This window comes from Dromiciops gliroides, chromosome 1 (assembly GCF_019393635.1).
Source record: "Dromiciops gliroides isolate mDroGli1 chromosome 1, mDroGli1.pri, whole genome shotgun sequence".
NCBI classification, from domain to species: domain Eukaryota; kingdom Metazoa; phylum Chordata; class Mammalia; order Microbiotheria; family Microbiotheriidae; genus Dromiciops; species Dromiciops gliroides.
In genome coordinates, this window is record NC_057861.1 from 698,508,727 (window position 1) to 698,526,573 (window position 17,847).

The window sequence follows — 17,847 nt, forward strand, 5'->3', positions numbered from 1 at the left end:
CATCAACATTGAGTGTTGACCTACTGTGATGGACTATATTCTTCTCACCAATGCAATGGTACAGAAGAGTTCCAGGGAACTCATGATAGAAAAGGATCTCCAAATCCAAGAAAAAAAAAAGAACTGTGGAGTATAGATGCTGATTGAACCATACTATTTCTTTTGTTTTGGGTGCTGTTGTTGTTGGTTTTTTTTTTTTCTATTTTGAGGTTTTGCATCACTGCTCTGATTTTTTCTCTTGTAACAGGATTAATGCAGAAATAGGATTAATGTTATTATGTGTATATATATATGTGTGTATATCTATCTATCTATATGTATATGGATATGATATATAGATATATAGATATAACCTATATCAGATTACCTGCTGTCTAGGGGAGGGGGGGGGGAGAAAAATCTGAAATTGTAAAGCTTGTATAAACAAAAGTTGAGAACTATCTTTACATGTAAAGGAAAAAATAAAATACCTTATATGTACAAAAATTAAAAAAAATTAAAAAATAAATTAAAAAAAAAAAGAATAGCATGGGATAGGTGGCGCAGTGGATAGAGCACCAGCCCTGGAGTCAGGAGTACCTGAGTTCAAATCCAACCTCAGACACTTAACACTTACTAGCTGTGTGACCCTGGGCAAGTCACTTAACCCCAATTGCCTCACTTTTTAAAAAAAGCCAAAACAAAGAATAGCATGGGAAGAAAGGAAGTAGAGGCACTAAGTACCAATAGCCTTCTCAAGTTGCTGAACCACAAAAGGGAGGAGATGGGATTAGCAGGAATGGGTAGATGAATTCAGGGTCTGTTTTTGCTTTTGAGGATGGAAGAGATGGAGTTTGTAGGAAGTAGGGAAGCAACCAGAGAACAGGAAGAGATTGAAGAGTCTTAGTGAGAGAGTAAGGAAGATACAGGGGACAATCTTCTGAAGAATTACTTGTGCACATAGAGAAGCTGGCCTTGGTAAAGGGGAAGGCTACCTCTTCATGTGAGACAGTGGTGGATGGGATCTTGTATGCTATGAGATAAGGAGGAGGGGATCTGGAGGGGAATGTGTACTCTAGAGGAGAGGTGCTGAGCATTTCTTTTGAAACAAAACTTGGAAATAGAACAAGAAAATCTCCGAGCTAGAAAGGTACTTTGAGGTCACAACTGTAATTTTGCCAATACCTTTCTTCTATCTTTTCTTCTCAATTTCCACTTCTACCCCCTCTCATCTGGGCCCTCCTGACCTCTCTCCATTGAAATATTTTTCCCAATGCACACATCTAACCATGTCATTTCACTGATCAACATTTTTTAACTTCTTCAACTGATTATGAGTGAGCTGTTGAACCATGTTTTATTCATTGGTCCTTCCCCTTCTATCCTTAGCAGGGAGATGGCTGGCTGGCTCTACTTCTGAAGAACTGGAAAGGTTTGTTTGAAGTGGGAGCCGACGGTAAATGCAGAAACTGTTCTACTGCTTTTGTAGGACTCGACAGAATTAGCCCTGATAAAATATTTATGGGAAAAAAGTGAGTTATATATGGGGATTAAAGCTATTAAATGGCTCCTAACAGCCAGGCTAATTGGATGAATCACATAGCATCTATCTATCTGTGCATTTTGGAGGACAAATACTATAAGTATATGGAATTGTGTGTGTGTGTGTATAAAACAGGATAAATTCCGAGTGAAAGGTTGCATGTCTCAACTTTGATAAAAAGCTGGGATTGCTTTGATTGAATTGGGTCATTAATCATGATGAGGATTTGGAAAGTGGTTTGTACTGGGGTTGGGGGCAGGGCATTTTCATTTGGAGACTGCCTAACAGGATTAAGGCACCAATTCCTAACTGTTCCCATACCCACCCCAAACCCTACCCAAGAGAAACTCTGCTAATGAACTTTAAAATCATTCATGTAGGGGGCAGCTAGGTGACAAAGTGGATAAAGCACCAGGCCCTGGATTCAGGAAGACCTGAATTCAAATGTGACTTTAGACACTTGATACTTAGTAGCTGTGTGACCTGGGCAAGTCACTTAACCCTCATTGCCCCGGAAAAAAAAAATCCAAAAAACAAAAACAAACCAAAAAACCATTCAAGTAATGAATGGTATCTTGGAGTTGGGGCCAGGTACCTACCCTGTCCAAGAGATGTCTGAAAAAATGCTAGAACCACACAGCCACCATTGGTGAGCCTGTTCAGTTTTCTACTTCACGAATGGGACCTTAAAGAATATGAGTCCCACTGTCATGTTCATAGATCTCACCTAATTCCCTCCAATGTTTTGGAATCTCACCTCCTCTGGCTTCCCACCACCATACAGATAGCCAGAGTAGATAGCAGTTAAGTAAAGTAAACATTTCTTTATTTAGCCTATACTAGCTAGGCCACACTAGGCAGGATGGGTCGCCACCCCTGTGCAATCGGAACCAAAAAGGTTTATGGTGGAGTCTTTAATACCCCTACGTCTCAAGGGCAGCTAAGACTCATCTCAAAGACAATAGGTTCAAAGAGCTTCTCATCCTCAAGGTAAGCAATTGGAGCGCGACCTTTGCTCCCTGGACACAGCTCAATTGCAGCCTTAACAAGCTACCCATCTCTCTACCCACCCACTCCAACTCTATTTAACATCAGTGCCCCCCAAAGTGTGCGTGGGGGCACCTTATTCTTTTCCTATATGGGAACAGTATAGCCGGGGTCTCAGTTCCTACCTGCCTATTACCCCTGGGTAGTGTGTGCCTAGTCCCTGTCTCCGCCTGCATTCCCACCCAATCACAGATTCTCCTCAGCAATCAAGCGGGGCTTCAGCTCTCCCCAAGGCAATGCTCAAGGCGAGGTGGGCCTGCCCCGCTCTGACGTCAGCTCCCAGGGGGGGGTCCCGTGAGCCCCGGGGGGGGGGCAAGCGATCCTGCGGATCCTTCTGCCCTCTCCCTCCCCCATGCATATCACCCTCCTCAGTAGGTGCTCAGCGCACCAAGAGGCTGCTCTAGCTGCTGCGTCCGCAGGTGGCGCCTTAGCTGGGGGGGTGGGCGGGGAGAGGGCGAACAGTCCGCGGCTCTGGATACTGTGGCGAACACCTCTCCCTCCGCCGGCAACTTTGTATCTCTTGGGACTTCCTCCCCGTTTCCCGCGGTTTTCAGTTTGCACAAACAAGGCCGGCCGAGCCTGCGACTAGGGGTGGGCAGCCTGCGCAGCCTCGCTCGCTTCGCCCGCCTCGCCGGGGTCGCTCAGTCGGCCGGCCGGGAGCCCGCTCGACCCGCCTACTCGGGGAGAAGCCCGCGCCCGGGCCCCCCTCCCCGCCCACCGCACCCCAGCCCAGCTAACGGCCCAGGAAGTTGCATTGAGATCTGGAGGGATGTCCCACGCCCCTCCCCCTCCACGCCTTATCACCTGCTGCCGGGACAGCGGCAGCGCGGTCCTCCGGCTGGCTGGGCTGTGGGGCGCTCTGGGGCGGGGTGGGAGGGAGCCAGGCAGCCTGCTGGAGAGCGAGAGCAAGCTGGCGAGCCAGGGACGAGGGAGGATGGCAGCTCGGGCCCAGGGCCCGCCGAGGGGCTGGCAGCTCTCGCTGCCGCTGCCGCTGCTGCTGCTGCTGCTGCTAGCGGCGCTGGCCGGGGACCGCGCTGCTGCCTCCAAGCTGAACATACCCAAAGTGCTGCTACCCTTCACGCGGGGCACCCGCATCAACTTCACACTGGAGGCCTCGGAGGGCTGCTACCGCTGGTGAGTGAGCCAGTAAGAGCCGTCCTGTCCCCGCAGCCACCCGCTCCGCTCCCCTGGGGCCCGGGCGGAGGAGGAGGGGGAGGAGGAGGAGGAGGGAGCCAGAAATGGAGCACGGGCCGGAGCCGGCGCCAGGGGCCGTGGGCGGGGGCATCGGCCAGACCTGCAGTCGGGAGGGGCCACCGGGGCCGCTGGGGTCAGGCCCAGGCCGGGGCCGCAGCAAGGCCGGCGCGTGCCATCCCCGTGCGGCTCCGGGCAGGTGCGGCTGCTCCCGACTACAGCCGCGGCTCCCCCGGGGCCAGGGAGGGAAGGCCAGGCCGGAGGGGGAAGGGGAAGGGGCGGGGGGAGCCTCCCCGGGGCCAGCAGGACCAAGCCGGCTGCACATGGCGTTGCGACCGGAGAGCGGCTGCCAGGCTCCGCCGAGGATCTGGTCGGCCCCGCCCCCTGGGATGCTCCCGCTCCCGCCAGCCCCCCCACCCCTCCCCACACGCGGGAGGAGGGGGCCTGGCGCTGAGTCTGGATCCCGGCGCCGCGGCTGCTGCAGCTGCCGCTGCCCCTACCCCTGGCGCGGGAGACAGGGTAGAGAGGCGGCCCGGTCTCGCTCGCCTACCGCAGCACGGCGGCTGCGTGGGTGCCTTGGCCTCCTCCTAATGGGGCTCCTTAGCAGCCATGCGCCAGAGCCTTTCACCTCGCAAAGGGCCGTGGGGAGGAGAAGGCGCCGGGCGCGCCGGCCTCTGCTACTCTTCCTGAGCCGGGTTTAGAGGCCTGGCCTTGGCTCTGGGCATTGTTAGAGGCCCGACAGGCCTTGAGACTGAAGGTGTCGTGGGGGCAAGGCCAGAGCAAGGACCTGACCCCTGGCGGACAATTTGTGCTTGCGTGGAGGCAGTATTTCTTTCCCTAGGGAAGCCAGGGTTGGGCGCAGGGCACTTAGTCACTGACCACAGGGGTGAATCTGACCTGTGACCTAAAAGGTCAGATGCTTGTCCTTTTTTTTATTTGCAGGTGTCTTGAGGCAACATACTGATACCTTGGAAGGGAATAAGAATTTGTTAAGCACCTACTGTGTGCCAGACAATGCGCTAAGCACTTTGAGAATATTTTTTGAGAGTTCCCACTTACAACAGTTAGAAATCAGAGGGAAATGTGGGCGTACTGGGCAGGTAGTCTCTTGTCAAATTTGTTATGGATCTGGGAAAACCCAGATCTGAATCTCGGGAAAAACACTCCATTAGATTCATTCTCATTCATTCTCTGTCTCTGTCTCTGTCTCTGTCTCTGTCTCTCTCTCTGTCTCTCTCTTTCTCTTTCTCCCTCCCTCTCCTTCCCTCTCCCTCTTTCCCTTTTTTTCCTGTCTTCCCCTGCCCCCCACCCCCCAAGCCAGAATAGTTTCTGTCCAAATCCTGCCCATAGGCCACCGTTTTGCAGGTCCTAGAGACTTTGCCAAATAGACTTGACCACTGCATTCCCAGCTCCAAGGGAAATTTGAAAGCTTGGTCTTAACCAGGTGTCACATGGCAACAGTGATTACCATGTACTAAAGATATTAAAAAGCAGAACTGGGCCAACTTCCAGAATCATAGATCATAGAATGTCAGAGCTGGAAGAGACCTCAAACATCACACTGACTAACCTGTCAACTTACAGAAAAAGAAACTGAGGCTGAGAGGGTTGATGATTTGCTCAAGGATGTGCAGACACTAAATGGGAGAGCTGTTATTTTTGCCTACATCCTTTGACTCACAAATCTAGTACTCTTTCTAGACATTCTCCCAGATAAAGCTGGAGTGTAGTGGAGGTGTTATATGTATGATTCAGGCTAAATGACTTTTAAATTCTGCTGAATTTCAAAGGAAAAAGGAAATGAGTTTGTTTATTATTATTATTGTTGTTATTATTATTATTATTATTATTATTATCTGATTCCCTTTACAGGTATCAAACCTTTGGACCATTGTTCAGTATTCCATGATGCCTTGCCAGGGTTTAAATCTAGGCTTTCACCACTGATGTTTTAAGAAAAGAAATGAGAACTTCATTTTGTAAAAGTTCTTATTTCTTGATACTTGGTCAAGATATTGGGTGCCCTTGAATTCAGGACCATTGGTTCAGAAACAAAGATAGATTTTGAATCTGAGAACCTAGGTTCAAGGTCTAGATCTATCCATTTTGTGTGACCTTGGGCTTTTCTCTGGGCCTAGGTTTTTTCATTTCTAAAGTGATGGGGTTGCATCAGAGGACTGTTGAAGCCCTTTCCGGCTCTAAATCTGATTCTATGTTTTAAAGTTTCTAAATATTTTATCTTTTTACTTGCTTAGGATCTTTGCAGCAAATTTGTTATTGCATGTCTATGGGCTTCCCTACTCTGAACCATTGCTACATTGTGTCAGCAAATAGAATTGTTAGTGTTTTCCATTAGGTTCAATGACTTTGGATACCGACCTTTGAGAGTTGTAAGGGACCTTAGAAGAGAGTGTCTGGTCAGATGAAAAACTGAGGCCAAGTGAGGGGAAGTGACTTAATTCAAGTCACAGAATCAGTGGTGAAGTTCTGGGGAGTCAGCTTTTTCAGGTTTAGTGTCCAGGGATTACTTTCATGGGGGAATGAACAGCCATTCATTAGTTGAAGTATGTTGAAGTTTATGCATCCACATCCTCTTATGTCTCAGTTGTCAGTATTTTTGATGTAGACAAAAAGGAAACAAGTTATTAGAAACATGTGGTTCTAGATGAATGCCCTGAGATACATTAGAATGCTGTATCCTCTGAAGTTATTTATCTATACTTTTTCTAAAATGATAACATGCAAGTTTTCTTACTGTGTTCTCTTTTCCAAAAGTGGATGAAATTTGCAAAATTCAAACTCATTTTCACTGAAATTTGTCCACAAGAATAAATGGACTGTGGGAGAGGGAGCCCTCCCTTGTGATGTATCTGAAATGAGGTTGTGATAGAAGAATCTTACAGTAAATGTGTGACTGCCTGTTCTAAGTATATTCTGAGAGGTGTTTGGTGATTGTGATTCCCCCAACTCAACTATGAAGAGAAATGTTATTAGTCATGCATTCAAATGTTTTCTTTAATTTTAGTGGTACTGTTCTTGGCATAGTTATTTATCTCTTCAGCTCTGCAGAATTGCTTCTCTTGGGATTTTTGAGCAGCATAGCATACAGCTATTTATTTTCAGTTATTGAAGCCTGAAGGAGATTCCTTCCCACCCAAAGAGTTGGTAGGAATCTCTGAGTTAAATCATTTTTATATGTACTCGTGTGTGTAATATATTTTTTTATTGTTTAGAATTTTGTTTTCCAAATTACATGTAAAAGCAAATTTTGACATCAGTTTTTTAAAACTTTGCGTTCCAACTTCTCTTCTTCCCTCCCTTCCCACCCTCCACCCCAAGAACTCAAGCAATTCAATGTAAGTTATACGTGAGTTGTCATGGAAAACATCTCTACATTAGCTAGGTTGTGAGAGAAAACAGATTAAAAACAAGACTTCAGATTAAGGAGTTGTCCCCCCAAAAAGTGTTTCAGTCTGTTTTTAGATACCATCAGTTCTTTCTCTGTAGGCGTATTGCAATTTTCATAAGTCCTTCAGAGTTATATTGAATCATTGCCTTGCTGAAAATAACCACGTGCTTCCCAGCAGATCATCTTACACTATTGCTGTTATTTTGTATACAGTACATTTCTCTCTGCCTCAGTTCATGTGGGTCTTTCCAGGTTTTTCTGATAGCATCCTGTTCATCATAACTTTTATATAGTACCTTAAACTTGATAAAGAATTATCTTCACAATAGCCCAGCAGAGTAGGTACCATAAGTTTTGCCATTGTAGTCAATCATCATAACTATTTCCCTCCAGGCTATTCCTTTCCAATGATATTTACTCTATTTTCTATCTTATTTTGCCCTATGCCTCCTCAAAAGTGTTTTGCTACTGATTGCCTTCTCCCCCATTCTACCTTCCCTTCATTCACCCTTCCCCCCTTATCCTCTTCCCCTCCTACTTTCCTGTAGGGTTAAATAGTTTACTCCTCCCACTTGGGTGTGTATGTTATTCCCTCCTTGAGCCCACTCTGATGAGGTTAAGGTCTTTGAGCTAATTCTGTTTTCTTAAATTTTTCTTCCTCTCTCCTCAACTCTCCCTATGAAATCAAGCAATTCAGTATATGTCATATATTGTGCTGTTACACAGATCTTCCTCAAAAGTGTTTTGCTTTTTACAGCTCCTTCCCCCAAACTTCCCTTCCATCCTTCCCCTCTTCTCCCACCCCCCTTATCTCCTTCCCTACCAACTTTTCCACAGGGCAAAAATATATTGCCATACCCACTTGAGTGTGTATGTTATTCCCTCTTTGAGCCAATTCTGATGATAGTAAGGTTCACTCACTGCCCTATTCCTTCCCTCTCTCCCCCTCCCCTCCATAAGTGTTTTTCTTGTTTCCTTCATGTGAGCTACCTCTCCCCAGTCCACCTCTCCCCTTCCCCCTCCCCCAGTCTATTCCTCCTACCCCTCAACCCTATTTTAAAGATGTCATCATGGGTTAGCTAGGTGGCACAGTGGATAAAGCACCAGTACTGGACCCAGGAGGCCCCAAGCCTGGATCTGGCCCCAGACATAAGACACCCCACCCTGTTTGCCCCACAAAGAACAAGGATAAACAAACAAAAAAATGAAATCTTTACAGATATCATCCCTTTATATTCAGTTCAGACCTGTGTCCTCTGTGTATTCCTTACTGAGAAAGTTCTTATGAGTTGGAAGTATTATCTTCTCATGTAAGAATGTAAACAGTTTAACCTTTTAATGTCCTTCATGATTTCTTTTTCCTGTTTACCTTTTTATGCTTCTTGAGGGTCTTGTATTCGAAAATCAAATTTTCTATTCCGTTCAGGTCCTTTCATCACAAATGCCTGAAAGTCCTCTTTTTCATTGAAATCCCATTTTTTCCTCTGAAAGATTATACACAGTTTTGCTGGGTATGTGATTCTTGACTGTAGTCCCATTTCCTTTGCCCTCTGGAATATTGTATTCCATGCCCTCTGGTCCTTTAATGTAGATGCTGCTAGATCTTGTTTTATCTTTATTGGAGCTCCACAGTATTTGAATTCCTTTTTTCTAGCTGCTTGCAATATTTTCTCTTTGACCTGGGAACTCTGGAATTTGGCTATAATATTCCTGGAGGTTTTCCTTTTGGGATCTCTTTCAGGAGGTGATTGGTGGATTCTTTCAATTTCTATTTTACCTTCTGCTTCTAGACTATCAGGGCAATTTTCCCTTACAATTTCTTGGAAGATGATGCCCAGGCTCTTATTTTGATCCTGGTGTTCAGGTAGTCCAATGATTTTCAAATTATCTCTCCTTGATTTATTTTCCAGGTCTGATGTTTTTTCCAAGGAGATATTTCACATTGCCCTCTATTTTTTCATTAAATTGGATTTGCTTTACTGTGTCTTCATTTTTCATAAAGTCACTAGCTTCCATTTGTTCAATCCTAATTTTTAGGCAATTATTTTCTTCAGATAGCTTTTTAATCTCCTTTTCCATTTGACTTTTCAAACTGTTGACTTTTTTCTCATGACTTTCCTGCATTGCTCTCATTTCTCTTTCTATTCTTTCCTCCCTCTCTCTAAATCTTCCTTCTATCTCTCCTACTTTCTCTTCAAAGTTCCTTTTGAGAGCTTCCATGGCCTGAGACCAGTTCATATTTTTCTTGGAAGCTTTGGATGTAGGGGCCCTGTGGTTGATTTCCTCTTCTTAGGGTGCACCTTGATCCTCCTTGTCATTGAAGAAACTTTCTATAGTTCTCAATTTTCTTTACTTGCTCATCTTGCCATCTTTTACTTGACTTTTAACTCCCCACTGGGGGGCTCTGCTTCTAGTCTACCCTACTGTCCCCAGCTTCAGAGGGTCCCAGAGGGTGTTTTGGTTTGAGGGAGGGCAGGTTATTCTCTCACCTGGCCTGTTTTCTGGTCTGAAGATAACCTCAATCCAACTTACTAAATAACCAACCAGCAAAGCTTTCTATGGTATGGTTCTTAGCTACGACTAGCCTGTGCCCCTCCCTTACCTGGACCTCCCACCACTCAGTATTTCTTCCTGGCTCCCTGCTGGGGTGGGATAGCCGAATTTCTCCCTAGGTCCCTCTGACACCCCTCCACTTCCTGCCCCCCCTCCCCCCGCCAGCCTTTCAGCTTTCTTTTTTTTTGTTTGTTTGTTTTTGTTTTTGTTTGCGGGGCAATAGGGGTTAAGTGACTTTCCCAGGGTCACACAGCTAGTAAGTGTCAAGTGTCTGAGGCCGGATTTGAACTCAGGTACTCCTGAGTCCAGGGCCGGTGCTTTACCACTGCGCCACCTAGCTGCCCCCCTTTCAGCTTTCTTACCCGACCGCAAGCTCAGTTCTAGAAGATGCTGGTGCTGCAGCTGATTTGGAGGTTCTAGGGTTAAGTTCCTCTGGTACGGTGTGCCTGGGGTTTCTGTTGGCACAATCATGGGGTTGGACTTTACTCGCAGTTCAGCATGAACCCCTTTAATCTGTCTATGACTGGAAAATAATCTCAGCCTATATTTTTTGTGGGTTTTTCTGCTCCAGGGGTTCTTTTATTGCTGTTTTGGGGGTAATTGTATCAGGAGCTCTGTACCTTTAATGTCTTTCCTCTGCCATCTTGGCTCTGCCTTCTGTTGATGCCTCATGTGTAATATACAGCAAACATACACATATAGAATCAGCAAACATTTAGTTTATACCTACTTTGTGCAAAGCACCATGCACTGGGAAAGAAAGGCAAATAAATAAATACAAAAGAAACAGCCCGTGCTTTCAAGAAAATTACATTCTACTGGGCAGATTCCAAGTGGAAACATAAGTAAATACACCATCATCTGAGGAGGGAGAGAAGACTAAAACCTTTGGAATGAAGAAAGGCTTCATGGAGGAGTTGGCTTTGAACTTAGCTTTGAAGGAAGAGGATTTAGAAAGATAAGATATGAGGAGGAAATTCATTTCACCCCTCGGACAACTAATAGAAATACATGGAAGTGAGAATTGGCATATGGGGGGGCATTTATTAAGCACTTCTTATGTACCAGGTGTTGTGCTAAACTTATAATTAGCCAGTTTATAATTGATTAGGATAGTATGATAGACAGAATTAGAAGACATGGATCAAAATGAAAGATCTTCTGTTCATAATCATGAACCAGTTCCTTAATCTGTTTAAGTCCCAGTGCCTCATCTGCAAAGTGGGGATAACAGTATTTATACTACCTACCTCACAAGGTTGTTATGAGGAAAGTGCTTTGTAAACCACTAGGCACTATATGAAATATGAGCTCTTATTATACCATGGCTTCCTGGTTGTAATTATTCACAGATTTAGAAGAAACCTTAGAGATCATCTAGTCTAATTCCTTTGTTTTGCAGAGAAGGATGCTAAACCCTGTGAGGGAATCTAAGTTGTCCAAGCTCACAAAGAAAATTACTTTTTTTATTAAGACATTTTTTTGTGTGTGGGAGGCAATTGGGGTTAAGTTACTTGCCCAGGGTCACACAGCTAGTAAGGGTTAAGTGTCTGAGGCCAGATTTGAACTCAGGTCCTCCTGACTCCAGGGCCAGTGCTCTATCCACTGCACCACCTAGCTGCCCCCAGAAAGTTACTTTTAAAACCAAGACTAGAACCTAGATCTTTAGTGTCGTTAGACCTGTGTTCTTTCTTTAAAAACCAATAAATGGGGCAGCTAGGTGGCGCAGTGGATAGAGCAGTGGCCCTGGATTCAGGAGTACCTGAGTTCAAATCCTGCCTCAGACACTTAACACTTACTAGCTGTGTGACCCTGGGCAAGTCATTTAACCCCAATTGCCTCACCCCCCCCAAAAAAAAAACCCCAATCAAAATATTTATTAAGCACTTAACTATGATCCAGGCTTTGTGCTAAGTTTTAGGGATACAAATAACACAGCTTCTGGAACTGACTCTCTCAACTCCACTTATACTAGGAGGTTGAATCCTTAGAGTGAGGTTAGCTACATTTTCTTTCAGGGTTCTAGACATAACCCTCCTGTTATTATTTGTCCTTTGGTCTTGAAGAGAACCATTGCAGATTTCATGACTTGCACTGAATTGGACTTAAGTGAGGGAGGGCTTCTCAAGGTCACCAAACTCACTCTCTCCTCCAGAGGCATCTGGGTCCAGTGGCAAGATACACACACACATATACACATACATATATGTATATGTGTATATATGTGTACAAATACATATATACACATGCACACATACATATACGCATACACACACACACATATATGAATGACGACTGGAGATGGTCCCATATATTTTAAGGTGCTGGGATTAATTAAATGACTTTCCCAGGGTCATACAGCTAATAAGTGTCTGAGGTGACATTTGAACTCAGGTCATCTTGACTACAGTGCCAGTGCTCTATGCAACTTAGTTGCCCCTTTCAATGTTTCCTCCCCACAATAAATTAACTAATTAACACAAAATAGCCTTTATTAAGGAGGTAGAACAAAGATTTGAAGTCCCAAACAATACCACCTTCCTCTCAAATCAGGTCTCCTTTCCCTCCCCACCCCCGAAGGATATTTCCTGACCTTTGGAGTCCTTTCCTCCTTTTGAGGAGTTTCTAGCAAATCCACTTTTGGATGTGGCATGGCCATTGTAAAAGTCGCATCTCTGCTTGCTCAGTGGTGCCTTGGCTGTATCAAGCAGTTCACTCCTCAGGGTTGGCTGCACACTAGACTCAGCTCATGCTGCCACTGGCTCTGTTCTGAGGGGACTGTTTAGATCTTTCAAAGCTCACAAGGTTGTAACCTGATATGTTCCATTTCTAATGCTTATTCATTGAAGATCAGGAAAGAATAAACACGAAATGATTAAGAGAGAGAGAGAGACAGAGAATGAACTGAAGGAACACCAGTGGTATCACATATTCATGGCTGCATGGTAGCCATGAGATAAGAAGATATCTCCTTTTATAATGGAGATAAGGCAGATGTCACTGTCTTGGCTATATCTCTTCCCTTTCTCTGACATTCCTAGTGGCCCAAAGCATTTTGGGGGAGAGGAGGAAAGAGACTGACAGAGAGAAAAAGAGAGACAGAGAAACAAAGAAGGGGAGGAAGAAATAGGTGTGTATGTGTATACACACATGCATGTACACATACATGTGTACCCACACATATGTGTATGTATATTTGTATATGTGTGTATGTATGTGCATACCCACATTTGTGTGTGATTGTGAGGTATGTTGTGGGGAAATGTGAGAACAGGAGTCAGGAGACCTGGGTTCTAATTCTAACTGCCACTTGATTAGCTTTGTGAAACTGAGCAAATAACTTCTCTCTGGGCCTGTGTTTGTTTCTTCATTTCTAAGATGAAGAGATCAGGATAAATGACTCCTAAGATCTCTTCCAGGTCTAAATATTTGATGCTTTTGAGGCTTCTCAGGGTTAAGACTGTGTGTGTGTGTGTGTGTGTGTGTGTGTGTGTGTGTGTGTGTACACACACACACACACAGATTTCAACCCAAGAATCTCAATTACATTACCTATTAGGCACTTAACTATGAGCCAGGCATTATGCTAAACTTTTCTTGCCTCTGAGTATGTAGCATGAAGCCAGATTGAGTCCTCCCTTGCCCTTATGGTTTTCTTTTTTTTGTTGTTGTTCATCATTTTATTATTTATCCTTATAGTTTAAAAAGGGCCTGGTGAAGGATGTAGGTGGAACAGATCTGTTTTATAGATGTGGTCAGGGGGAGGGTGTTGGTGGAGTGAGGTAGGAGGGTTTCCTGGGTCATGTCGATTTGTCCTAAGCTACCTCTTTGTATTTTCTGACTGCTTTTTCTGCTGTTGATTGGTGTAGGCAGGCTCTACCTTGACTTTTCATACAGGCTCTTCAGGAGAAGTCTCTTGTATCATGATCATACATTTGAGATTCTCTGCCCTCCTCTTCAAAGTTTCAGAGGATAGACTTTGTTCCCAGGACTGATGCTCATGGTCTCTGGGGAGGAAGAGCTCCATCTCCTGCCTTGCACCCCACTTGTCTCAACCAATCAATTAACAATCATGTGTACCGTATGCACCTGCTATTTGCTAGGCCTTTGGAATACAAAGACCAACACAATAACAACAGAAAACAATCTTTCCAGAAGTTTGAATTCTGTTGAGGAAGACAGCGTGTGCATTAATAAGAATGTAAATAATAAATAGAGAATCAATAGAAAGCAGTTAAGTATAAAATAAATAAAAGGTAGTTAGGGAAGGAAGAAGGCATTAGCAGTTGGAGGGACCAGGGAAGGCTTTATATAGAACATGGTGCTGCAGCTGCATTTTTAAAGGAAGAGAAGCATTGTACTCACATTCATGGAACGTTTTGTGGCTACACATCATTTTATCATCTCATCAGTCCTCCAAATACATAATAACCCTGTCAAGGTGGCAGGTCAGGCATGACTATCCACATTTTATAGCCCAGGAAACTCTGCTTTAGATGTATTGAATTAGATTTGCCCAAGGTCACAGGACTAAGACATGCCAGAATTTGGGCTGCCATCTGAGTCTCCAGTTTATTGGTCCAAAACTCTTTCTGCTACATCGTATTAACTCCACCCCCTCCAATAAAAAATGAGCTGTTTGCCCTGGACGATCTCTAAGGTTCCCTCCAACTGATAATTTATGAGTAGCAGACTTGAAACAGGATGCTCACCAGCTCACCCTAACCCACATTCCTCCCCCCCCCCCTTTTTGGGGTAATTCTCACTTCTCCTTTCTTTTACTACAGCTTTCTGAACTAATCCCTGCCCCACCCCTACCGGAAGCTAAGGGTTTGAAAGAGCTTATTTCCGCCTCCCATCGTTGGTCTGCTAGTCTGGAGTGCTATAGATTATCATAGGGCTCCAGGGCAAAACCAGACAGTGGTTCTGCCTGCCTGATCAAGTGGATCAGAAATACTTGGATAAATTTTGTAAAGGTGGATCCGTGAAAATCGAAATCCCCCAAGTGAACAAATAGCAGATTGTACCCATGTGGCCACGTCTGTTCCCCAAACTGCCCTCTTTAGGGACTGTTAGCCAATCAAAAATCATTTAAAAGAAAACAAAAATAAATTAGCCTTGAAGGTTAGAGAATAAATAATGCTATCACTTTATAGGACTCCCAAAACCTCATTTTGACGTGCAAAATGCTTCTACTAAAGAGAGTAAACAATATTTAAATCCTATTGGAAAATAACTCTGGAGAGCAAACTACCATGTCTATGAAAAGTTCATAGAAATTTAGACCAGAAAGAGGGTACTTAACCTTTTTCAGTTTCCTCATCCATAAAATGGGAATGATAATAGCACTTAAGTCACCAGCTTGTTATGAGGATAAAATGAGGTAATATTTGTAAAGTGCTTTGCAAACCTTAAATGATAGCTATGTACATGGTAAGTACATTGTATATTCGGGTCACTAACAGCTGGGAAGGGTATCAGAAAAGGTTTCATATAAGAGGAAAATACTTGAATAGGACTTGAATGAGAGTTAGCCCTTCTAAATTGAAGTGAGGAGGGAATACATTTTAGACACAGGAAACTGTCTGAACAAAGGTATGAAGAGGGGAAATGGACCATTATATACAAGGTACAGCCAGGACTTTTCCTTGAGTGTGACCTTGCCCCAGTCTGCAGATACTGTCGCTCTATCATTTCTAGTGTGAAAGGGAGTAATAATAGGCTATAAGCAGGGAAAGGTAGGCTGTAGCTTAGTAAATGTTTGATTGACTGTGAAGTTTAATTTAAAAAAATTCTACTTTTTTTTTCAGTTCTAGATTTTCTCTCTCCCCCTCCCTCTTCTCCATTCACTGAGAAGGCAAGAAAATTATGTTAAAGTTTTATTTGAAATACCCAACAAAAGAGTTTGAATTTTATCCCAGAGGTGATGGAGAGCTCCAGGAAGCCTTTGAGCAGGGAATGATAGGAGTCAGATCTGGCCTTCAGGAATGTCACTTTAGCTGCTCTGATTTTTACATTCCTCTTCTTCTTGCACTCTGGGTTCCAGCCAAACTGTGCTAATAGTGATTCTGTGACTTTGATATGCTGTATCCTGCCTCTCTGCAATCCTGGAGGAACACAGGGTCATGGATCTAACTGAAACTGGAAGGTATCTTGGAGGTCATCTGGTCCAACCCTTTTATTTCATAGAAAATGTAACTGGGACTTTGCTCAGAGTTTTTGGTGCTAGGGAAGGAACAGAGGCCTATAAATGAAGCAAACACCATTTTTTCTAGAAACTTCTAAATGCAGTGAAAAGTAGGACAGTGACTGCAGATGGGATTCTTGGGGAGAGAGGAGGAGAGGACCACTTCATTGAAATAAACACACACACACACACACACACACACACACACACACACACCCCTTGTTCCAGCTGCTTCCTGACTGGGGAAATTTGGGGGAATATTTGCAAAATAACTGAACTCCCTGACCTCTGCTGTTTCTGGATATTCTCCAAGAAAAGGAGGGCTGGGGAACTAGAGAATCATGGTGCATATGAAGGCTCGAAGGAAGTTCTGCAGGCAATTTCAGCTTCTTGCACTGCTTCATTGTTGCACATTTTTTTTCAGTGATAGCCATAGCCTAAAAAGGTAGGTGGTGCTTTGGAAAGGAATTAGGTAGAGGGTCTGGGGTATATAGGGTGTTTAAGGAGGACAAGCACCTATGGTATGAGGGCTTGCCAAGCCCTTTTCAGGGCTGCTTATCTACCTTTGGTACCTACCTGGGACCCAACTCTCACCTGTGGCTCCAAGAAGCTGTAGCATGCACAGCAGCCACAGCCTGGTAAAACTATCTTGTCAGACGGCTAAACCAGGTCGAAGGTAACTGACATGACTCAGATCCATTGGTGAGTTAGGTGAATGTCTACCTCAAACATGGGAAGACTTCCCCTGGCAAATTCCAGTGGCCATGAAGACCGGGGAACACTTAGAGCTCGGTCAGACATCAAAGATGCCGAGGTCATTCACTACACCCTGGGCCAATGCCAGTTTTCCTGACTTTTATCTTGTCACTGGACTTTGATGACTCTGGAAGAGAGAGAGTGAAACTGACATCTGTGTGCAACTCGGCCTCACTTAAATCCTCCTGTTCATTCATGAGTCAAGACATCACCCCGTGATGTCATTGGCCCTTTTCAAAAGTGAAGGATGAACAACAACAGATGGAGGGCCTAATTAATAGTCATTAGGTAAGGTTGGCTCTTCCTGCCTGCATTTTGCAGGCATTTGTTTTTCAAGTGGTAGGTGCTAAACTGACTGAGATATGCTTAAGGAACTTCAGAGGGGGAAAGATGGCTGGCATATAGATAGATAGAATAAAGAGTAGGGCTAGGAAGAAAATATTCTAAAGTGAAAGAAATAGGTCTGAATCTGGGTATGTTTCCTTATATAAGAAATGGGGATACTACCTTAGGCAGCTAGGTGGCACAGTGAGATCCTACTGGACTTGGAGTCAGGAAGAAGTGAGTTCACATCTTCAGAAAACTTCCTAGTTGTATGACCCTGGGCAGGTTACTTAACCTCTGCCTGCCTCATTTCCTTCATCTTAAAAACTGGGGCATCTAGCTCCCAAGATTGTTGTGGGCATAAAATGAGATGGTAGGGGGAGCTTTTTCTTTTTTTTTTGTGAGGCAATTGGGGTTAAGTGACTTGCCCAGGGTCACACAGCTAGTAAGTGTTAAGTGTCTGAGGCCGGATTTGAACTCAGGTACTCCTGACTCCAGGGCCAGTGCTTTATCCACTGCACCACCTAGCCGCCCAGAGCTTTTTCTTAAGAAAAGATAATGAGAGCCCTCTAGATCTGGGAGAAACCAGAGAATTACTCAAAGGGGAAGGGAGCTATAATAAAACTTAGCCTGACCTTAGAATACCTCTGAAAACTGGTCCAAGTGGAACTTAGTTCCTTCAAAGATGACAGGATCCCAATGCTTCTATCACTGGACAAGTATCATTACTAAAAGGTTATTCCTATTCCATTGAACTGAAACTGACATCCCTATAAATTCTACCCATGAGGTACTCTCTTCCTTTGGATTCATTCACATAGATCAAATCTATTCCCTATTCTGTAGAGCAGGGATTCT

At 44.3% G+C, this 17,847-nt stretch overlaps 1 protein-coding gene across 1 annotated transcript in view; it reads left to right on the top strand.

Moving 5' to 3' along the window:
* The first annotated feature begins 3,338 nt into the window (after positions 1-3,338).
* Positions 3,339-17,847, top strand: part of NUP210 (nucleoporin 210) — a 163,545-nt gene continuing 149,036 nt past the window's right edge. Inside the window, 1 exon segment of the mRNA XM_043977585.1 lies at positions 3,339-3,703. Coding sequence (XP_043833520.1) covers positions 3,339-3,703 — 365 coding nt within the window.